This window comes from Neofelis nebulosa, chromosome 1 (assembly GCF_028018385.1).
Source record: "Neofelis nebulosa isolate mNeoNeb1 chromosome 1, mNeoNeb1.pri, whole genome shotgun sequence".
Taxonomy (NCBI): Eukaryota; Metazoa; Chordata; class Mammalia; order Carnivora; family Felidae; genus Neofelis; species Neofelis nebulosa.
This window is the reverse complement of record NC_080782.1, coordinates 127,613,230-127,637,370: the sequence shown is the minus strand read 5'-3', so window position 1 is coordinate 127,637,370 and position 24,141 is coordinate 127,613,230. Positions and strand designations below refer to the sequence as shown.

At 37.1% G+C, this 24,141-nt stretch overlaps 1 protein-coding gene and 1 pseudogene across 1 annotated transcript in view; one reads left to right on the top strand and one right to left on the bottom strand.

Moving 5' to 3' along the window:
* Nucleotides 1-23,577, top strand: part of SMAD5 (SMAD family member 5) — a 48,941-nt gene extending 25,364 nt beyond the window's left edge. Inside the window, exons 3-7 of the mRNA XM_058735976.1 lie at nt 806-1,057; nt 5,301-5,420; nt 14,802-15,023; nt 16,938-17,194; nt 18,581-23,577. Of these exons, the coding sequence (XP_058591959.1) occupies nt 806-1,057; nt 5,301-5,420; nt 14,802-15,023; nt 16,938-17,194; nt 18,581-18,724 (995 nt within the window). The 3' untranslated portion in view covers nt 18,725-23,577. The remainder of the gene's footprint in view (nt 1-805; nt 1,058-5,300; nt 5,421-14,801; nt 15,024-16,937; nt 17,195-18,580) is intronic.
* Nucleotides 6,547-6,893, bottom strand: LOC131489172 (large ribosomal subunit protein eL33-like; annotated as a pseudogene).
* Nucleotides 23,578-24,141: the final 564 nt, after the last annotated feature.

Below are 24,141 nucleotides of genomic sequence, written 5' to 3'. Positions count from 1 at the left end.
TCTATGTGATTGGTCATTTGGGTCTCTAAAGAAAGTGAATGTTTGAATAAAGTTCATCTCTTTAAAAATACGTCTCTTAAAATACTTAGGCTTTGTTGGATGTATTTGCATTATGATCATGTTTAGAAAACTGATTTTGAATGGAAGATTTCTGCCTAGGAAATGTTACTGTTTTCACTAGGGAAAACTTTACTGAAGAACCTAAAATGTGTTATCTCTCAAAGTAAGAAAAATGAAATGTTCAAAATTGAAAACATAGAGCCTTTCAAGGCATCTTCATAGTTGACCTCAACGTCTGTCTCTAATCTCAGCTCCTAGTTCAGTGTTTGGGGCACCTGTCTGTGCCTTCCTGTCTCCCTCTTGGAGTCTCCCCATCTCCTCCTCTACTATCTCTGCCCCTGGCACCCCTCATTCTGTAAGGTCCCATCAGGTATTGTCTTTCCCATAGTGTGTTATTTGATCCCTTGCTAGCTGGAAGTGCTCACCTCTTTGAATTCTCACTGTATTAAATTCTCTGTATTATTGTTGTTTTTAAACATGCCTTCTCTCCTATTGAACAGGAGTGGTGTCTTCTCTGTATTTTCTGTTTTCCAGAGTTCTGTATACAGGCCTAAATCCTTAAAGAGTTTTTGGTTTAGTTATTATGTAAATACACATTCAAGGTTCTACAGAGCAGCCCTTCCTGAAAGTAAATTGTTTTAATGGGCTTATAATTGTACTGAATCCTTTCTATCTACCCTTTAGTGTGTATGGGATGTTTGCTTTAGTTATTGCTGACAGAGGACTTTTGATTTTTGTCTTTCAGTCTTACCTCCAGTATTAGTGCCTCGTCACAATGAATTCAATCCACAACACAGCCTTTTGGTTCAGTTTAGAAACCTGAGCCACAACGAGCCACACATGCCACAAAATGCAACGTTTCCAGATTCTTTCCACCAGCCCAACAACACTCCTTTCCCCTTATCTCCAAATAGCCCTTATCCGCCTTCCCCCGCTAGCAGCACATATCCCAATTCCCCAGCAAGTTCTGGACCAGGAAGTCCATTTCAGCTCCCAGGTAAGAATTTATTTTATTGATACAAAAAAATTACTCCTCGAGAATCAGCAGTTGTTTTTATACTACTGGCCCTCTGGGTGAACTGTTACATGCTAAGAGGTAGCTATTTTTGACTGTATCCTTTGGTAATTGTTTGATATCCAGAAGAGTTTTAGATTTTATTTTGCCATGGACCATATGTTTTTTAAAAAGGAGAGTTGCTGTATTTTTCATAGTAATAGAACAAATTTAGAATTTGTATAGAACCATAAAAGACCCTAGAATAACCAGTGCAATCTTGAGAAAGACTAAAGTTGGAGGCATCACACTCCCTGATTTCAAAGAGCTACAGTAATATTTTAAACAATTTTTGAGAAATTAAAGTATAATTAACATACAGTTTTAAAGATATCATAATTAAAGCAGTGTGGTGTTGGTATAAAAACAGACACATAGGTTACTGGAGCAGGAGAGAGAGCCTGGACTTAAACCCACACTTAGGTGGAGGGTTAGTTTACGACAAAGAAGCTAAGAATGTACAGTGGGGAAAGGACAGTCTCTTCAACTAATGATGTTGGGAAAACCGGACAGCCACATGCGAAAGAATGAAGCTGGACCACTAACTGATACCATACACAAAAACTAACTCAAAGTGGATTAAAGACTTGAACCTAAGACCTTAAGCCATAAAACTCCTAGAAGAAAACATAGGCAGGAAGCTCCTTGACAGTGGTTAGTGCTGGCTTTTGGATTGACACCAAAAGCAAAGGCAATAAAAGCAAAAAGAAACAGTGGGATGACATCAAACAAAAAAGCTTCTGCACAGCAAAGCAAACCATTAATAAAATGAAAAGGCAGCCAACCGAGTGAGAGAAAATATTTGCAAATCATCTATCTGATGAGGAACTAATCTCCAAAATATATAAAGAATTCCTACAAATCAATAGCACAGAAACAAACATTCCAATTAGTAAATGGGCAGTGGACCTGAATAGACATTCTTCCTGAGAAGACATGTACGTGACCACCGCCACATATGCTCTACATCATTAATCTTCAGGGAAATACAAAACCAAAATGTGTCATCTATCCCCTTACACCTGTTAGAGTGGCTACTATCAAAAAGACTAGAAATAACAAGTGTTGGCGAGGATGTGGAGGAAAGGGAATCCTCATGCGCTGTTGGTGCAGATTGGTGCAGTTACTGTGAGAAACAGTATGGAGTTTCCTCAAAAAATTAAAAATAGAAGTGCCAGATAATCTGTTAATTCCATTTCTCAGTACTTACCTGCAGGAAACAAAAACACCAGCTTGAAAACACGCACCCCTGTGTTCATTGTAGCATTATTTATGATAGTCGAGATATGAAAGCAACCTGCGTGTCCACTGAGGGATGAATGGATAAAGAAGTGGTGTATTCAGCCATAAAAGAATAAAATCTTGTCATTTATGACAACATGACTGGACTTTGAGGCTATTACGCTAAGTAAAGTAAGTTAGGGAAAGACAAATATTATAAGATTTTTCTTATATGTGCAATCTTAAAAACAACAACAATAACAAAACATCAAGATCATAGATACTAAGAACAGATTGGTAGTTGCCAGAGACAAGGGGTAGGAGAAATGGATGAACTGGTTTTGTTTTTTTTTAGTTTGAATAAATTGAATGTTTTTAAAAAAGCAAACACAGTTTTGGGGAGATAATCCTTTAAGAATAATGAAACAAAAATCACTTTCTCCTTTCATCCTACATTCTGTCTCTCACTGCTTGATTTTTGTATATAGTGTGTATCACAGTCCAACATAGTATAGATCATCTTATATTCTGCCCTTCCCTCCTCTCCCTATCTTGACTACAAACTCCATGAAAAGGGGGTAATTAGCTTCTTTTATTTACTGCTTCATCCCCAGAACCTGCCTCAGAGCCTGGTATATGATAGACCCTCAGTAAATATTTATTAAATGAATGGATGAAATTATAGAAATATATATGTACAACTAACTACACTGAGTGGCTGCCACTGTGACTTCAGAATGAAGCCAAATGCTGCTAAGTTGAAAGGTTTCATGGGGGTCCTATACACGTTAAAGGCAGAGTATTCTAATAGGTTATCAACATTCTGAAGACAGACAAAGACTGTGTTCGATGACTGTGAAGTAAAGTAGGTAATCTGGAAAAATAGAAATGTTGTTTAATTATCACTGGATCATTTATTGGACCAAACAACTAAATTCTGTATTACCAGGAATTAAAAATAAAAGTTCTAGGGGCGCCTGGGTGGCTCAGGTGGTTAAGTGGCCAGCTTCGGCTCAGGTCGTGATCTTGCGGTTCATGAGTTCGAGTCCCAGATTGGGCTCTGTGCTGACAGCTCAGAGCCTGGATCCTGCTTCGAGTTCTGTGTCTCCCTCTCTCTCTGCCCTTCCCCTGTGTGTGCATGCTTGTTCTCTCTCTCTCTCTCTCTCTCTCTCTCTCTGAAATAAACATTAAAAAATAATAAAAGTTCTACCAAAATATGGAAGTAACCATATTTGACTTAAATATTTTCATGTAATTTATGATATGAAATGCCATTTATTGAGTGCCTTTTGTGTAACTGGTACTATGATGAAAGATAGTGTATTACATTTAGTTCAGAACAACAATGTGAGATAATGTTCCTGTTATTATAGGTGGAGAAAGAAGTTGATATTCGCTCTAAAAGTTTAAGTACCTTGCCTAAGGTTTAAGACCTAGGTTTCTCAGACTCTGAAGTCTTTGCTTTTTTAACTTTAATGATTGTCACATCATCATAGACTTTGGAAGGTTAAAATGCACTCCAGTTATCTTTAATTAGGTCTGATGAACTGGTTTGCCTGGAGAAAGATCATAAGTAGATTTTATAAAGTTCCCAAATTTTGTTAATGGCGTGTCCCATATGGACACATTGTTTTCTCACTTTGAATGCCTACTCTTGCAGATGGAGCCATAGGGAAGTATATTATTTCTGGTTTCTCTACTGCAGTGAAATATCAGTTGATGCAGTTATTTATTTTTTGTCTTTCTAAAAGGAATTAAGTGTCAGCTGTTTAACTTGCTGTTAGGTATTTGTTTAAAAACTAATTTTCGTACTTTGTCCTAAATTCAGTCTGATGGCAGTTCTTTCTCAAAATATATTTTGTACAAACCTTCGGGTGAGAGACAAATTATATTCAGTATTTATAGCTACCGAGACAAAGATATAACTAGTTTTTGCAATGATTGTCAACTGTGAGTGCTGGAACTCAAAAGATTTTCTAGTTAACATTCAGTTTCCTAAGAGAATTACCTAGTCATTTAGTAAGACATGACAGCCATTTTAGGATGTTGCAAAAGAATTAGGTGTTTTGCTGCTGTTTGTGTTGGTACATTTTGTATGACCATTGTATTTTCCAGTGTTCATTAACAATACACAGTATGTGATGATCTTGATAATTTAAAAGTGTCTCCCTAGGGGTGCTTGGGTGGCTGAGTTGGGTAAGCGTCTGACTCTTGAGTCAGGCTCAGGTCATGATGTCACAGTTGTGAGATGGAGCCCCGTGTCAGGCTCTATGCTGAACGTGGATCCTGCTTGGGATTCTCTGTCTCTCTCTCTCTGTCTCTCTCTCTCTCTCTCTGTCTCTCTCTCTCTCTCTCTCTCTGCCTCTCTCTCTCTCTGCCTCTCTCTCTGCCTCTCTCTCTCTATGTCTCTCTCTCTATGTCTCTGTCTCTCTCTCTCTCTCTGTCTCTCTCTCTCTGTCTCTCTCTCTCTTCCCCTCCCTCCCTCTCTCTCGGCCCTTCCCTGCTCGCACACGCTCTCTCTGACACTCTCAAAATAAACAAACATTTTAAGAAAAATAAAAAATAAAAGTGTCTCTGTGGGTATGTCAAACTAGGATAATCTGCATCCTTCAGATTGGTTTGTAATAGTTGTAGTTTCTCCAAGCATACAGTTCTGAGCACATAAGGACAAAATTCTTGATCTTGAATTCTATTTTAGGGAATTTTAGCACTGATCTTACTCTCTTGGATTGGACCAAATACATGTGGACTTGTAACAGTTTTCAGTAGCTAATGGGTGTGTTGTCTTTTCTCATTTTCTCATGCCCTGAGATAGCGTCCTACATTTTTGTTTGTCTGTAATGTTCACTAAAAATTCTGCTGGTGATCTTAGGAACTTCCCAATGCTTGAAGAATACATGTAAGCAGGATGAAGGTTTTAACTATTCTTTTGGGATTTTAACTTGGCTCATTTTCTTCTTCTTAGCTGATACTCCTCCTCCTGCCTATATGCCCCCAGACGATCAAATGGGTCAAGATAATTCCCAGCCCATGGATACAAGCAATAACATGATTCCTCAGATTATGCCCAGTATCTCCAGCAGAGGTAAGAGAAAAATACCATGTTTTATTGTTGTTGCTATTTTGTTTGTTTGTTTTTAATTTTTTAGCCACTTTTAAGAAACCAACTTTATTGAAGCAAAATTTATATACCCTAACATTTATCCATTAGAAGTGTACGATGCAGTGATTTTTAGTAATATGCATAAAGTTTGGCACCATCATCACAATCTGCTTGTAGAATGTATTCATAAGCTTTTTAGAAGATCCCCTGTGCCTATTTGCAGTCTATCTCTGTTCCTTTCGTCAACTCCAGAGACCCTCTAGACTGTTTTCTGTCTATATAGATTTACCTTTTCTGAACATTTCGTGTATGTTGAATCACATAATGTGTAGTCTTGTGCATCTTGGCTTCTTTGATTTAGCATAATGTTTTCAAGGTTCTTTCACGTTGAACCACTTATCAGTAGTTTGTTCCTTTTTATTGCTGAATGATATTCCATGTTACGGATGTACCACATTTTTTTATCCATTCATCAGTTTATGGACATTTGATTTATTTCTAGTTTTTGGCTCGTATGAACAATACTGTTTGGAACATTTGCATATAAGTCTTTGTATGGGCTTTCTTTTTATTTTTCTTGGATAAATACCTAAGAATGGAATTTCTGACACAATATGATAAATTCAACTATTTAAGAAAACTGCCAATTTCTCCAAAGTGGCAGTATTGTTTCATATTCCTACCAGTAACATAGGAGGTTCCAGTTTCTCCACATGCTCTTGATACTTGTTATTGTCAATCTTTTTATCTTTTTATCACCACTCTATCGATTTTAGTGCATGTGAAGTGGTGTCTCGTTGTTTTAATTTGCATTTCCATAATGAGTAATGATTGTTGAACATTCTTTATGTCCTTATTAGCCATTCATACATCTTTTTTCATGAAATACTTAAATCTTTTGCCCATTTTTTATTTGGGTTGTTTGTTTTACTGTTCACTTCTAAGAGTTCTTTATATATTCTGGATAGAATTCCTTTGTTAGATGTATGATTTGGAGGCATTTTCTGTCTGTGGGTTATTTTTGCATTTTCTTAATGCTTGTTTTTGGATTTTCTTTTGAGGCATGAAAATTTTTGATTTTTTTTCTATACCTTTATTTATTTACTTTTCAGTAAGTTTGAATCCTTGAGGGGTACAGTATCACATGAATTCTGTGACCAGTGGCTTTAGCAGGAAGGTTGCTTTGGAATTTGGCACAAACCATGCCATTGTTTCCATGAGCATGAGTTACTTTTCCCCAGATTACTCTGGTTTCGTTCAGTTTGCCACCAGGAGTCACTGTGTTCTATGCCTTGTACACATCAGCACATCTCTCTCCAGGGTAGAGTTCAGTTTCATCTCGAGCATAAACACTTTCAGTTTTAAGAAGAGCTTTGTGCTCCCTCTGGTCCTGGAGACCACGCTTAGAGCCAGCAAAAATGGCTTTGGACCACAGCCTTCAGACATATTTGTCATTTTAGGAGTTCTGTTCCCAGCAGGCCTCCACAGGCTGCAAGACGGCAGAAGGAGCTGCAAGTTTTTAATTTTGACGCAGTCCAGTTTGTCAGTTCTTTCTTTCTTGATCATGCTTGTGGTGCTGCATTTAGAAAATCTTTGTCTATCCCAAAGTTGTGAAAATAGTTTCTATTTCGTCTTTTTCTAGAAATTTTATAGCCTTAACTTTTACATTTAGGTCTGTGATTCATTTTGAGGTAAACTTTTTGTATGGTAAAGATGTAAATTCCTCTCTGTGCATGTAGATATCCAGTTGGGTCTAGCACTATTTTGTTGAAAGGTATCTACGATTTCTCCAACAAATTGCCTTGGCATGTTTTTCAGAAACCAATTGACCATATATGTAAGAGTTTGTTACAGGACTTGTATATCTATATCTCATAGTCTAGGATACTTACTAAAGCTTCATAGTAAATTTTGAAAGCGAGAAGTGTTTTTTTGAAATTTGAAAGCGAGAGGAATTTTTTCTTTTTCAAAATCGTTTAGCACTTCTGCATTCTTTGCATTTCCATATCATTTTGGTATCAGTGTGTAAATTTCTGCCTCCCAAAAATTCCTTCCTTGGATTTTGATAGAGATCACGTTGAATCTCTGAATCAGTTTGAGAGGTTTGCCATCGTCTTCCAGTGCACAGATGTGATATGTCTTCCCATTTATTTACATCTTCCAGTTTTCAGTATTGTTTTACTTTTGCTTTTCTTTATAGATGCATTCCTGAGGGAATGGAATTTCTTTAGAACTTCATATTTGGTTTCTTCTTAATTAAATACATTGAAATACAATTGATTTTCGTGTATTAATCTTGTAACCTGCAACCTTGCTGAACTCATTTATTCTAGTAGGGTTTTTTTGTGTATGCGAATTCCTTAGGGTCTTATGAATACAGGAACAGGTAAATAAAAAACAGCATTATATTTATCCTATCCAATGTGGATGCCTTTTAACCTCTCCCTCTCTCATTAGTATTATTAGAGGGCATATATGAAAACCTACAGCTGTCACCATCTTTAATGGTAAAACGCTAGATTACTTTCCCCATACAATTGAAGATGTGGCATGTGTGTGTGTGTGGCGCGCGTGCACACACACACACACACATTTATGTTTATGAATATATTTATGAATATATTACTCAGACATCAAAAAGAATGAAAATTTGCCATTTCCAACAATGTGGATGAAGCTAGAATGTATTATGCTAAGCGAAATAAGCAGAGAGAGACAAATATCATATGAGGTGACTCATGTGGAATTTAAGAAACAAAACAGATGAACATATGGGAAGGTGTGGGGGGGGGGAGGAGAAAAAAGGAAAACAAAGCACAAGAGACTCAACGATAGAGAACAAACAGGGTTGATGGAGGGAGGTGGGTGGGAGATGGGCTGGGTGGGTGACCAGTATTAAGAACGGCACTTGTGATGAGCCCTGGGTGTTGTATGTAAGTGGTGAGTCACTGAATTCTTCTTCTGAAATCGATATTGCACTGCATGTTATCTAACTAAAATTAAAAAAGAAAAAAAAAGACAAGGATGCCTGCTCTCACCACTTGTACTTACCACTGTTCTGGCCGTAAACTACTAAGTCTCTTCTATTCCTAGTTTTCTGAGAATTTTTACCATGAATGGATGGTGGATTTTGTTAGAAGCTTTTTCCGCATCTGTCGAGATGATCAGATGAGGTTTTGTTCTTTTTTCTAACAGTAAGGTGTATTACATGAACTTGAAACCAATCTTTTATTCCTGGGATATTTCCATATGGTGTATAATCTTTTTTTACATATTTCTAGATTAGATTTACTGATATTTTGTTGAGTGTTTTTACTTGTGTATTCATGAGGAAGGGATAGTGGTATGTAGTTTTGTTGGGTTGTCTTTATTCAGCATTGATATCAGGGTAATAATGACATCATGGAATGAGTTGGTAACTGTTCCCTCCTATTTTTGGAAGAGTTTGTTTGTATTATTTCTTCTTTAAATATTTGATAGAATTTACCAGTGAAGATATTTGGGCTTGGACTTTTCTTTGTGGGGAAATTTAATTCCTGTTCAATTTCCTTGATTCTGTCATTCTCTTCAGAGTCTCTGGGTTTTTTGTTTGTTTGTTTGTTTGAGTCAGTTTTGGTAATTTGTATCTTGCTAGGAGTTTGTTCACTTTGTCTAGATTGTCTAATTGTTGACATAAAGTTTTTTGTGGTACTTCTGTGGGGGTTAGTGGTGATGTCTTCATTTCTGATTTTGGTAATTTGCGTCTTGTTCTTTTTTTCTTGGTTGGTTTTTAGCTAAAGGATTGTTAATTTTGTTGATCTTTTGAAAGAACCAACTTTTCTCTTTTTCACGGATTTCCAGTCCAGTCTGTCTTATTTTCTTTATTCTGCTTACTCTAGTCTTAGTTTGCTTCTCTTTCTATAGTTTCTTAAGGTGAAATCTTAGGTTATTGGTTTGAGTTGTTTCTTTTTTAGCATAGGAGTTCAAACCCATAACTTCTGATACGTTTTGTTTTCGGATTTATTCAGTTCACAATATTTTTAAATTTCCCTTGTGATTTCTTACTTTGACCCTTTGTTTATTTAGCAACATGTTCATCAGTTTCTGTATATTTCAGGATTTCCCCAGTATTTTCTATTGGTTCCTAATTTAATTCCATTGTGGGAATATAAAGCATTGAACCTAAATTGTATGAGTTCCGTTCTTTTTAAAACTTACTGAGAATTGTTTTATGCATGTTTTTGTACAGCCTGTGACCTAAGAATGGTTTTTAGATCATTAAAGCGTCGTTGAGGTGCCTGGGTGGCTCAGTTGGTTAAGCGTCCGATTTCGGCTCAGGTCATGATCTCACGGTTCGTGAGTTCAAGCCCTGCGTTGGGCTCTGTGCTGACAGCTCAGAGCCTGGAGCCTGCTTCAGATTCTGTGTCTCCCTCTCTCTCTGCCCCTACCTAGCTTGTACTCTGTCTCTCAAAAATAAATAAACATTAAAAAAAATGAAAAAAAAAAGAGTTGTTAAAGATGAATACGTGACAAAGATAGTCTGTAGCTTTCAAAATCTGAAATGTTTGCATCTCACTTGGTCATGGAATTTAATCCTTCTTGTGTCTTGCCGGATTTAGCGGGCAGAAAAGGTTTGCCAGCTTCTGGCAGAGCAGTGGTCTATTTTAGAGACTAATCCCATGTGTATGTGGGAAAAAAACTGTATATTCTGATACCGTAGGATGTCTTAAGACCTGTGGATTTTAGTTACATCAAGTTAGTAGTGTTGTTCAGGTCCTCTCTATCCTTGCTTATTTTCTTTCTAATTGTTCTATCAGTGATTGAGAGTGTGAGATTGCAGGTTGGGACATCTCCAACTATTGCTGTTGAATCCTTTATTTCTACTTCCATTCCTGTTGGTTTTTGCTTCATATACTTTGAGGGCTTTGTTGGTAAAGTGAGCAATTTGGTATCCTTAAGTATATGCACAGTGTTGTGCAACCATCACTAGTATCCATTTCCAGAACTTTCCATCATCTCAAACAGAACTCTTCCCATTAAACAGTAACTGCCCATCCCCCCTCCACTTAGCTCCTTGGTAGCTACCATTCTACTTTCTGTCTCTGAATTTGCCTATCTAAGTGGAATCATACAATATTTGTCTTTTTGTGGCTGACTTCTTTCACTCAGCCTAATCTTTTCAAGGTTTATCCATGTTATAGCATGTGTCACAATCTCATGTCTTTAAAGACTGAATGTGTTCTCTCGTATGCACGTTATTATATGCACTTCTGTGCCATATTTTGTTAATCCATTTATCGGTGGATGGACATTTGGGTTGTTTCTGCCTTTTGGTAGAATAGTGAATAATGCCACTATGAATATTGTTGTCTAGGTATTTATTCGACTCTCTGCTTTTAATTCATTTGGATCCTATCCCTGGGAGTAGAATGACTGGATTTTGTGGTGATTCTGTTTAACTTTTTGAGGAACTGCCAAACTTTTTTTCCACAGCGGCTGTACCATTTACATTTCCCCTAGCAGGGCATTAGAGTTCTCACTTCTCTGCATTCTTGCCAACTCTTGTTATTTTCCATGTTTCTTGTTTTGTTTCATTTTTGTTTTTTTATATAATGGCTATCCTAATGGGTGTGAAGTGGTATCTCATTGTCTTTCTAAAGTCACTGTGTTTTGAGACCTTAAACTCCTTAGTATATGACCAGTTAGAAGAAGTAAGGTACTGCCATTTTACACATTTCTTAAAAGGATGGTGTTTTTGTGTACTTTGCATGTGTTTGTGATGATGCCATATGAGTGTATGTCACATGTGTTTTCCCAGGACCCCCGCATTTCTCAAAATAGTTAAATTTCAGGCCTCCCTAGTAGTTTTGTCAATGTGTGAGTAATATCTTTGCTTTTTCAAGGTCTAGAATTTATCTAGGAATTTTGTCATACTAATTTTCTTGTAATTCATAGAATCTCCCTTCATTTGGATCAAAATGTCTCAGACATGAATTTCTGGATGTGAATTCTTGCACCTCCCCTTATTTGCTTTGCAGCCTAAGATGGCTTTTTAAATCTCTCAGCTTCCCTTTCTCCATTTGTAAATTAAACAGAGAGAATGTCTGCACAGGAATTGTTAGTTGTTGATTGGATTAGGTGCTCTGTGTAATGACCATGGCATACCGCGTCAGGAAATACCCAGTGAATGGTGTTTTCATCCTCCTTGAAAATACGGAGAGGATTTACTTCACCTGTCATCTTCCTTTTCCTCTTTCTCCTGACTGTGCAGAGGGCGGAGTGCAGTTTCCTGCTGTTGTGTGTGAGACACGCCTTGCTGTACTGTTTGTCTCTGCCTAACAGCTTAGTTCCTTTAGAGGAACTTGGCACTCAGGTCTTCTTGCCCTCCTTAGATGTCTTTTTTCACCGAAGTTTCCTGTCATTTCAGTCCTATTTTGTGTTTTTTCTCTCTGTTTTCTTTGACAGATAGGTGACAGAAGGGAACTCAGAGTTAAACTGTAGCACCTTGCATTGCCAGTTGACAGTGTGTCTCTTGCCTTGAGCAGAGACAAAGCTCTTCATTCTCTTCTTTTTTTCCAAACCAAAATTGTCTTTTTAGTTGTGCTTAGCATTTTTTCTCTGCAAGCTTCTGCTTGGCTCTGGCTTTCCTGATACTATTCTTAAAACTGCCTGAAACTCATTTGTCTGCGTCTGGTTATGGGCCCCTCCCTGTTCCATCTTTTGTATAAACTTCTTTAAATTCTGACCTCTTAGGACTTCTCTTTATGGGTCCACATTGGTTTATTTTTCTCTGGTCCTGCTTATCTGAATTCTTTGCAGTTGAATAACCAGTGCTGAGTTTATAAAAGTTAACCAATTCTTTTGCATGGCCTGCCTCGGCCACATAGCCGCTCTTAAGGGTTTTTGGACATTTTTTTATGTCTGTCTTTTTTGAAAGAAAACTTGAGGGTTCATCACTTATCTTCCTCATTTCAGCCTCAAGAAAGAAACCCTGTGAGCATTGGAAGATGAGTTTCACGTGTCCCTCCCATCCATTGCATCCATTAGGAATTGTTGACTTTCACAACAATAAGATTTTGGCCGATAGCTGATGTATAAATCTTTTTCCATAGGCAGTTCTGGCCTTTAACATTAGTATGTATACCACCTTTTACCAAAGTTAATGCTCACTTAGTTGTGTGTGTGTGAGTGTGTGTGTGTGTGTGTGTGTATGTGTGTTTTCAACAGACTTTATTTTTTATATGAGTTTTAGGTTCACAGCAAATAAGAGTATAAAAGTACAGGTCATTCTCACCTCCCACCCCCACCCCCGCCTCCACAGATGCACAGCCTGGCCAGCTACCAAAACCCTACACTGGAGTGGTCCATTTCTTACAATTGATGAACCTGCCTTTACCATCATTATCATCCCAAATTGATAATTTACATTAGAGGCCGTTTTTGGTGTGTGTTTTGTGGATTGTAACAAATGAATGTAGTAGCGAAGTATATGGAAGTATACCTGTGGTATACAGAATAGTTTCACGGCCCTAAAAATCCTCTATGCTTTGCCTGCTCATCCCTCATTCATCCCTCATTCCCTCTGACTCCTGGTAATTTTTCTGTCTCCATAGTTTTGCCTTTTCCAAAATGTCATCTAATTAGAATCCTATAGTATGCAGCCTCGTCACATTGGTTTCTTTCACAGAATAACATGCATTTAAGTTTCATCTCTTTTCATGGCTTGATAGCTCATGTATCTGTTGAGCTGAATAATATTCTGTCATCTGGGTGTACCAGAGTTTGTTATCCACTCACCTACTGAAGGACATCTTGCTTGCTTTTAAGTTTTGGCAAATATGAATAAGGCTGCTGTACACATCTATGTGTAGGTTTTTATGTGGAATACATTTTTAGCTCCTTTGGGTAAATACTGAGCGTGTTTGCTGGTATATGGTTATATGGTAAGAGTATGTTAAGTTTTGTAAGAAACTGCCAAACTGTCTTCCAAAGTGGCTGTACCATTTTACGTTCCCACTAGCAGTGAATCAGAATTCTTACGGCTCCACACACTCACCAGCATTTGGTGTTGGCCCTCTTTTGGATTTTGGCTATTCTAATGTCCCTATATGTCCCTATAATGTCACTGCCATCTATAGTGGTATTTTACTGCTATTTTAATTTGTATTTACTGATGGCATACAATGTGGGGCCTCTTTTTATATGCTTACTTGTTATGTGTCTATCTTCTTTGAGGTGGCTGTTTATGTATTTAATCCATTTTTTTTAAATGGGGTTATTTATTTTCTTGTTGGATTTTAAGAGTTCTTTGTATATTTTGGATAATAGTCCTGCACCAGATATGTCTTTTGCATGTATGGACAGAGGATCTGAATAGACATTTTTCCAAAGAAGGCATAAAGATGGCAACAGACATACAAAAAGATGCTCAGTGTCATTAATCATCAGGGAAATGCAAATCAAATCACAGTGAGACACCACCCCACACCAGGCTGAGCAGCTAGTATCAAAAAGACAAGAAATAAGGATTGACGAGGATGTGGAGAAAAGAGAACTTGGTACACTATTTGTGGGAGTGTAGATTGGGGCAGCCACGGTGGAAAACAATACGCAGATTCCTCAAAAATTTAAAAATAAAAACACTGTATTTTCTAGTAATTCCACTTCTGGTTATTTATCCAGAGAAAGTGAAAACACTGTTTTTTTTTTTTGAAAACACTAATTTGAAAAGATATCTGCACCTCTGTGTTTGTTGCAGCATTATTTACAATAGCCAAGATATGGGAGCAACCTAAGTGTCCATTGGTACATAAGTGGATAAAGGAGATTTATACACAGTGGAATATTACTCAGCCATAAAAATGAGATCTTGCCATTTTGCATCAACATAGATGGATCTAGAGGCTGGCTACTCTGCTAAGTGACATAAGTCACAAATACAAATTTGTCACAAAGACAAATACCATATGATTTTACACATGTGTTGTGTAATGTTGTGTGGTGACTGGTGGTAACTGCTCGTATTGTGGTGAGTGGTGAGTAATGTATAGGGATTATCTAATCACTGTGTTGTATGTCTGGAACTAAAGTGATGTTGTATGTCAACTATACATCAGTAATAAAAATTTTAAAGAAAAAAAATAAATGTGATGTTGCCTATCCTTGTATTTGTATTTGATAATTTTTCAAATCATCATATTCAAGGCATTTTTTTTTTTTGATACAGACTCAAAGCCAGGGAGGAACAATGAGATTTAAGTGGAATATCTGAAAGTATTTTTCATAGAGTGCTTGGGTTTGGTTAAAGGGAAACAAAGAATCTGGAGTTTCTAATTCACTCATTAAATGTTTTGTTTTTTGTATTTTTGTCTGGTTTGTTTACAGATGTTCAGCCTGTTGCCTATGAGGAGCCCAAACATTGGTGTTCAATTGTCTACTATGAATTAAACAATCGTGTTGGGGAGGCTTTTCATGCATCTTCTACTAGCGTGTTAGTGGATGGATTCACAGACCCTTCAAATAACAAAAGTAGATTCTGCTTAGGGCTGTTGTCAAACGTTAATCGTAATTCAACAATTGAAAACACTAGGCGACATATTGGAAAAGGTAATTTTGTCATTTCCCTGCGTTCACTTGAAATGAGTCCTTTGCTGTACTTGCCGTTTACCATGTATCATGGAAGGTGCTGGCGCATAAGATGAGCCTAGAGCATGGGTGCAGCTCTCCAGTTCTGCTGGTGAATGTATTAAGACCTAATCAGTCCTCTTTTCCTTATCCTGCTTAGTTTTACTTCTTAGTACTTAGGATCTGAAATTATATTATTTCTGTGTTTATTTTTTGAGTATCTTCCTGATTGGAATGTAAGCTTTACAGAAATACGCATTGTTCATAGCAGTATTTTCAGCAGTGCCTGGCTCATAGTAAATACACAGCAAATATTTGTGAAATATAGGAGTGCTGGTGGAAGAGTAGAATTTATTAATTGAGGTATTTGTGGAGTATTTTGAGTTGAAGTGCCTTGTAAGAATTTCTCTTATGTTGGAGGAGCCGGGTTACAGGTAGGGAATCCAATTTGAATTATACAAGTTTCCAGTGGCTTCACCACTATTCCTCCTGCCTTTTAAATTCAGGTAACAAGGTTTTATTTATATTTCATCCTGCAAGACAGTTGCCACAACAAACAAGGAACTTTCCACACCTCAGTGAAAGGGCAGAGTCCCATGCATCAAGTGGCCAGGAAGGAAACCTATCCCAGGTGGAGTGTATTACCTGTCTCCTAAAAGTGTAGTTTTTACCATTTGCTGTTTTTGGCTTCTTTGACTTGAGAAAGTCTTAGTCCAAGTTAGGAGAAGATGTACATAATTATCATTGTAAAGAGATTTCTTGTAGAAGAGATTCAGCAAAATACTATGGCCAAAAATAAGTTGAAAAGAAAGTTTCCATTCTTTATTGACTCTTGCCATCTTGGTGCAATTTTGTAGGTGAAATGCCTCACTTCTATGCGTTGATTTTCGCACTACAGTAGGGTAATTTAAGAGAAATCTACTTGGTGAATTCTTAGTTCTGGAATCTGTTTTCCCTTTTTTTCTAGTACCCAGTTCTAGGATCCCTTCTTCTATGTGCCATTTTTATTTGCTCAGAAACAAAACACAGCTTTTCGTATCACAGTCTGATACAAGTCTGTGACTCACATGTGTATGGGGTATGTGTTATAAAGATGGTCTTATTAGTACTGTTTGGGTAGTGAAAAGTTGGAAATAACCTAAACTTTAACTACATAATTTGAAGTTTTAATATTGAAATTACATTTATATATTATTTACATATATATTTTTTAAATAGAAAAACCATTCTTTTTAGGGGAAGTGAAATAAATCTGTTTAGAACCCCTTCCTGTGAACTGAAATTACATATGTGGTTTAGGGTCTCTCTTTTTTTTTTTTTTTTTTAGTTTATATATTTATTTTGAAAGGGAGAGAACGAACAAGGGCGGGGCTGAGAGAGAGGGGGGACAGAGGATCCCGAGGGGGGACAGAGGATCCCAGGGGGGTTCTGTGCTGACAGCAGAGAGGATTTAGGGTCTTTGAATGCTGCTGTACCCTCCATTAGTAAAAAGAGTGCAAAACACTCTGCCAACTGACTCTATGATAGTTAAGAGCGCCAGCTTTCCTTTGAAAGGACTCATCATAGGTGCTTTTTTTGTCTTTTTGCCTTCGCTTTCTCTCATAGAGCTAACAAGTGATTGTTGGCAAAGAGAAGACAACCTAAGAACTGATAAACGTAATAATCTGCCAGCCTGAGGGTTAAGTCTTGGTTACCTGAGGACCACTGTAGAATTTAGGCAGACATTAACCTCTTCCTTATCTTCGGCACCATAGGCCCTCTAGTGGTAGCTTCTACCTCCAGACTTTGCGCGGTTGCTGTGGATTAGTGGGTGTTCTTGGTTGCACCCCATACAGCCTCTTTGATTTCATTATACTGATTTATTAAGGTGAGTCTTGGAATGCTCGTCTTTTTAAGGTGTTCATCTGTACTACGTTGGTGGCGAGGTGTACGCGGAGTGCCTCAGTGACAGCAGCATATTTGTACAGAGTAGGAACTGCAACTTTCATCACGGCTTTCATCCTACCACTGTCTGTAAGATTCCCAGCAGTTGCAGCCTCAAAATTTTTAACAATCAAGAGTTTGCTCAGCTTCTGGCTCAGTCTGTCAACCATGGGTTTGAGGCGGTGTATGAGCTCACCAAAATGTGTACCATTCGAATGAGTTTTGTCAAGGTGAGTGGGTTGTAAGCTGTAGCCTAATTTGAGTCACTGTAAATATGTAGTTCATATTTCTCTAGGTTATGATTCTAAAAAGTAATTCTTAAAATGCAAGGTGGGATTTACTTTTGACTTGACTTAATAGGTTTTTAAATGATGTTGTTGAATTTAAGGCTTTAACCACTCAATAGGTCTAAGTAGTAATTTTATAATCCAGACATTATAAAATGCATAATACTGACAATGATTTTGATATGAATAGGGGCTGAATTTATAAAGAATTTCAATTAAAGACTAAATTGCTAGAAAGCATTTCACATTAAAATTGCTTTTCAAGTTCCTTAACCTCTGCAATTTCAATTGTTATTAGATCCCACTGGAGTGACTTAAAAAATTCTTCAGAATACTAATATTATCTTCCAGGTATTTAACCTCTGTTATTAAGGATTTGCAAAGTTGAATGTTTCAGATTTATCATTTGCTCTTGGCCTGATTTCATTGGCATTCCAAAGATGATGGTTCATGAGTAAATTAGGGAAGAGTTTTAGTTGATACATTTAAGCATCCTGTACTACATCCACTTGGTCCTTATGGATTTAGCCAAAGAAGAGCATCTGTGAAATGCTGCATGTGGACTTTTTTTTTGACATTCAGAAGAATAGTCCAGTGTTTCCTTACTGTTTTGCTATAGGTCTATTTTATGCATCACTTTATCAGCAGCCCCGAAGGCATGCCCCTCTCCATAGAAACCTAACTTTTGTATATTTAATTTCTACTCCACCACCCCTAAGCCTAATTTATCCATGCCAGCACTACTTTAAGCAGTAAAGCAGAGGATTTGGTAAATCCAGGCAAATAAAAGTGAAAAAATATATTTTAATCTTTATCTAGAGTTTTAGGTTAAAATATTCCAGCTTCCTTCATCCCAGCTACATTAATTACATTTGCATGCAGTGATGAGATCTACAGTGCCTTCCTTAACTGATAGTTAAAAAAAAACACACAAAAAAACCCCACACCTAAAAACTAAAAGCTTTTTTTCCTAACAAAATCTGATGTGAATGTACGTGAGACTGTAAATTTTGTTTATCTCATTAAGTGAGAATGTATCTCAGTGCAGAAATACTTATGTTTTAATTATGAGATATTGTACTATATTAACTTTCTAAACTTAAAAAAAAAGAATTCTAAAACCTATCTTGCTCCAAGGATTTCTATTAAGGGACTCCTATCTCTTTCCAAAAGTTCTGCAACTCTGTTGCTTTGAATTCCATGGTGAATCCTAAGATTGGTTTTGTGATCTCTGTTGTTAAAGTATCTTTTTGTTAGTATGTTAAAATCGGTTTAGACTGGTTTACAGTTTAAAGAGGGCTTTGCTGTGATATCTTTTCATTTTCTTAGGGCTGGGGAGCAGAATATCACCGGCAGGATGTTACCAGCACCCCGTGTTGGATTGAGATTCATCTTCATGGGCCTCTTCAGTGGCTGGATAAAGTCCTTACTCAGATGGGTTCCCCTCTGAACCCCATATCTTCCGTCTCATAGTGCAGAAGTAGTCTTTTCAATTATATTATTCGTGGACTCGTTTTAATTTTAGGGAAACTTTTCAGTACAGATACTGTGAGCTTACATGGAAAACAGATATTACAGCTTTTTTTTTCCTACATAATTGTGACCAATACATTTGTATTTTGTGACGAATCTACATTTGTTTGTTATTCGTGTTCATGTGATTAACTCTCAAAAGTGTTGTGAAAAATGTAAAGTAGAAGTATTGTACCCCAAATTCACAGGTTTGGCGTTGATCTTAAACTGGAACATAATTTTGCCTTATTGTCCCAACAACCTGTTATTTGTTCAGTTTCTTGGAAAAATATAATGCATCACATGATGAAAAATTGTAATAGAAAAAGAAAGTATGTGGTGAAAATTCTTCCCTTCTACTTTTAACCCTACAGGAAATGTACTTTTTCCAGTTTCTTTGTCCTACCAGTGTTAAGAAAGTGTAGTTCGTGGTTTTCTGAAAGCATGTGGTAGGAGCTGAAAAGAAACTATAAAAAAAAATCTTCTATTTGAAGGAACACTATGCACTGCTCTCACAAGTAGTGTTCAGTAAAAGCAAAGTGATAGTTTTCTAGATGATGTCATAAAATGTACATTTACTACAGCTAAGTGTTTGTCAGTCTGTTGTGGCTTCATTCAGTATATCTTTTGTAAAACATTTCCTTTTTTTAAGAAAAATTATTGTAAACACCAGATCTCCAGTATATGTCATTTACTCCGAGTCTGTCCCGAGTACTACTTTATAGCTAGTGCATGCGCGGCCTTGTTCAGCTTGGCTACTTTTGGCCACTGTTGCAAGAACTCTAACTTTGACATGCATTAATCTTCTGTTTTGCACTTTGATGGGTGACAGTTTTTAGTGTAACCTTTTGTGTAACACACTCAAGTGACTTGGACTTCGATGCTCATCCTTACTTACTTGGTACCCCTTTTGTATTAACAAACACTGCGGTTTATAGATTACAGTTGTAGGAAGTTAGACTTTTTCTACCTTTTTTGTATTTTCGACCTAGTTTATAAGACTGTTATTCTGTAGCTCCAATGTAAGGTGCCTTTCTAATTGCCTACCACTCTCTGGGTGTCACTCGTGTTGGAAAGTCACACACCCCTCCCATCGCTCTTACTGGCATCAGTTGCCCCTAGTAAGGAAAGGACCTGTGTACGGTAGCCGTAAGAACCTCTTCGGTCTGACCCTGGGTTGGGGCTGCTGGTCTGGTACTTAAACGAGTAAGCAGTGGTTGTTGAGATAGTTGATTTTGAAATAGTCACATATCAGAGAATGCAGACTATTCTCTCAGTTCCCACGTATGCTCTGTTTTTTCCCATTTATTAGCACTTCCATGGATGCTAATGTCCCAGAACACTAGTCCTCGGAGAGGAGAGACACGAAAACTCTAAAATACCTGTTCGTTCAGTCATGCTTGAGGGAAGGACTTTTAACCTCTCTTTCTAGAGAGCAGCCAAATGGACACTTGGTTATGGCATGAGAACAAAGATGTTATTTTGAAAAAAAGTGACCTAATTTACCTCTCAGAGAAAGCTATTTTCTGGTGCCTTTTGAAAGTATATGGAGCCATGTCAGTCTTCTATTTAAAGTGCTAGTTTGGTTTGACTTTCTCTCCTTTGCCCTTTCTGCATTTTTTGAGGAAAGGAGAGTACAGTTCCTTTTTTCTGTGACATTATTTATTGCTTTTACAAAGTGCAGCCAGTGGATGGCTTTAGTTCTGTCAGATGAAGTGCCATATATGTTTCAGCTCACAGTCCTTTGCTGGGTCAAAGGATACTTTCTGACAGTCACCTGAGCCTTCAACGTAAGTAAGTTTTACGTGACCTACATTCTTAATCTTCCACACTTGTGTCAGCCACATGAAAGAGAATTATTTGCCTAGTGTTAGAACCTAGCTATTTACGTCGTTCTTTTACTTACCAGGCTTATGGCATAATCTTTGGAACAAATGTGTAGGAAGAAACCACCCAGGTTGAATGACGGATACGTGTAATCAACTTCCATGGACTTGAACTGGTGGAAACTGTTGAATTGTTTTATTGATGTTTTCAATTGATTTAATTAAAAATTGTTTTTATTCATGTTATGGTCTTTAGAGTTGTTGAGATTTTATGCGATTGGTCTTTTCTGTGTTTTCCTTAAGGAGTTGTGTCTCATGAAGGTCATTACTGAAGCTATTGACCGTTCAGAGTTCCATGGAAGAGTAGAAGCCTGTGGTCTTAACTAAAAGTCATTTACTATATACCCCTGGATTTTAACTGAAAATTTTATGCAGTTGCTTCTGTAATTCCCGGGGGTGTCCAAAATCTATGGATGGGAAGTAAAAATTGCCAGTAAGATTTTAAAAACTAAAATTCTGACCAATGAAGACACTTCTGAAAGAAACCATTTCAGAAAATTACTGTTTAAAATTTTTATTTAGACTTTGGAATGTTTCATGGTCAAATTTATGAAAACATCACCACTAGAACAATCAGACATTTCATATTAATATTTGCAAGCTGAAAAGAGTAGAGCCTGGGAATAATAAAATTACAACCAGGTTGGTAAATGCAAAAAGAGAAATAGAATGAAAATTCATCTGAGTAATGAATTAACCCAAGAGAAAGATATTTGGAAAAACAATTTAAGAGTTGCATTTGGACCAGCGTGTTTGTATAATGAAGTATTATGGTCTGTTTGGTATTGCCTGGCTTATATTTTAGAATGTAAACTATTAGGCATGTTATTGATCTTCTGAAGCTAACACTTTTTCTTTAGAGATTAAGACATCAATCAAAATGCCAAGTATATACATCAGAATATAAATCATTTCTCACATTTTATTATTATGTAAGGAACCTATGGTAATGGAATTGGCTGGTTTCTTAGTTGAAATCCACAGTAAGATTCCTAGGTAGTTCAGTGAGCTATACCTAATAGTATAGAAAGAGGATGTAGCTACTTGATACTTTTCATAACATTTGAGAGTAAGATATCCTTTTAAGATGTAAAATGATCAAGACGTGGTCCCATCTGAAATCTCTTGTCAAGATGAGAACTGGGGCTCACAGGGTACCTGTGGGAAACAGTTTTGTCACAGTGTTCTGTTGAAGGAGAAGATTTGTAGACAATATGAACTCCTGCCAGTGGCAGAGAACCTCCAGGAAGTCTGATGGTACCTGTTTAAGTACTCTATTTCTGTTCTAGAAAACATCTGATATGCCAGCTTGGATCCATTTCTTTATTCTCTTTATGGTTGTTTGCTCAGTGTTCCTTTGAATCGTTATCACTTCCCCACTTAAAATGTGTTAATGTCTTATACTTACTGAAGAAGGAAGACTCTTGATAATTGAGCTTCCGATGATGACTTCAGTTTTGGATCTGTTAACCTTTAAGAGGATCAGAGCCCTTCTTTGTTGTATTACTTAAATCCTTGTTCACTCTCTCAGGTAGGAATATAAATATGTGTTCTCTTCATACCCATCAGCTAGATAAGCAAGGATCTTCTAAGATAGTAGTTAGCATGGTGGTTTCAGGCATGTTTGGTGATTTTTCTGGGAGGTGGTTTTCCTATACATTGGTTTGTGGGTGGTCTCTTGAGATACTAACTAGGGCAGCTTTCTGGGGGGCAGGCTCTTACTTGAGACCCATTTCCTCCAGAGCAGCAGCATTTTCCTCTTTGATAGAGATGGGATTTGGGAGAGGTTTTCTTCTCACAGAAGATGCATGTATGGAAAGTGAGACTTCAAGGCATTTCTTTTGCATAAAGACTTTTGCCTGCTGGACAGAAGCTTGGACAGTTCTTTGGAATTCACTGGGTTATAGTTCAGCATTTCCTAATTATGAGAGGTAACAGTGTTTATCAAGCCTTTGTTTTATTGGATTATTCACAATAGAAACTTAACTTCTAATATACTACTGTGTTACAACTGAAGTGTTACCCTAAAATTGGATGGTTTGTAAAAACCAATGAGAGGTATTTTACATAGCAATTTTTTTTTTTTTTTAAAAAGTAAGAGCGTGTGATATAATATTTGCTGGTAGCAATTGCTGTTAAACAAATGATGGGATGTTTGGGTGAAAACATCCAGCCATAGAGTAGGATTCTTCTGTCATTCATGGCAGAGTGAAAAAGGTGTGCATGGTTTTCATCCAAATAATTCAATTCTTGAAATTGTTAGCAATCATTATAAACCATTGTCCTCTAAGGATTTATTTGAAGATACTGTTATTAAAAAGTTCAGAATTTTGTGTACAGGTAGATTCTTGCCCCCCATTAATAAGTAGTGCCTTCTTGATACTAGCTGGTATTAACTATAATAAAACTACAGTGAGGCCAAACAATCCCACTTTCCTTATAAAGAAGACATTTTTAGAGTCAGATATTCCTTTCTAATATCATTGGAGATAATGTTGCTTTGATTTATTCACGAAGTATTTTATATGTAGGGACTCTTGAAGATAATAGTTGGGCAAGCTGTTGTCTTCTTAATCTGTTTGTTTAAAATTGCATTTTAAGGATCACTTATTTTAAAATTGGATCGGATTGTAATCATGAGAACTGGATGTATGTGTGTACCTGCCCATCTTCTCTTAAAAAGATACTCATATGCAGATGATAAAGACCAAACCAGTGGCTGCAGTATAGGTCCGCTTCTTGTTCTGCTTCTGTTTATGTGGTAGAAAATGAAATTCTAGCAATATGCTTCAATTCTGTTACCTTTTTGATACTTATAAAAATGTATTAGGTTTTACTATACTGTGCTTTTTCAAAGCCATAACTCTTAAGAACTTTGTTTTTGCATATTGTTTGCTAATACTTTATTTTAATAAATCTCAAAACCTGCTTATGTGTCTCTTGGGTCTTTTTGTGTGTGTGTGTGTGGTGTGTGTGTGTGTGTGTGTGTGTGTGTGTGTGTGTGTGTGTGTTGGGGGGGAAGGGGGTTTCTTTCGGTACTTTCTTTTGACCTAACGTCTTTGACTGAATGGACTTTTAAAAAGGGTGAGTTGACCAGTCGCTGTGACTGGCTGTGTTATCTGTTTGTGTGCGCTAACAATAGGAAATGGATATACCATGCCTCCTTCCTCGGTGGGAGATTGGCTCAGAATGTAGTGTTTCTTCATTCTGTTTGTAAGAGAGTTGATGTGTTTTCTTTGTTTAGCTTAGTGTAGTTTAGTTGGATTTTGAAAAAGTATTTAGATCTAGAGTCTGGGGTATTTTCATTTAACCGCTAATTTCCCTTCTGTAGATCTGTCTGTAAAAGAGCGGTCTTGACTGCATGATTGGGAGGTAGAGTAGTAGCTATGGGTTCTGCCTGCCTCCGTGGGAGTCCTGGGCCTCATAGTTCTGTTCGCTTTGTGCCTTTAGGCAAGTTGATTAACCACTCTGTACCTCAGTTTCCTGATCTGT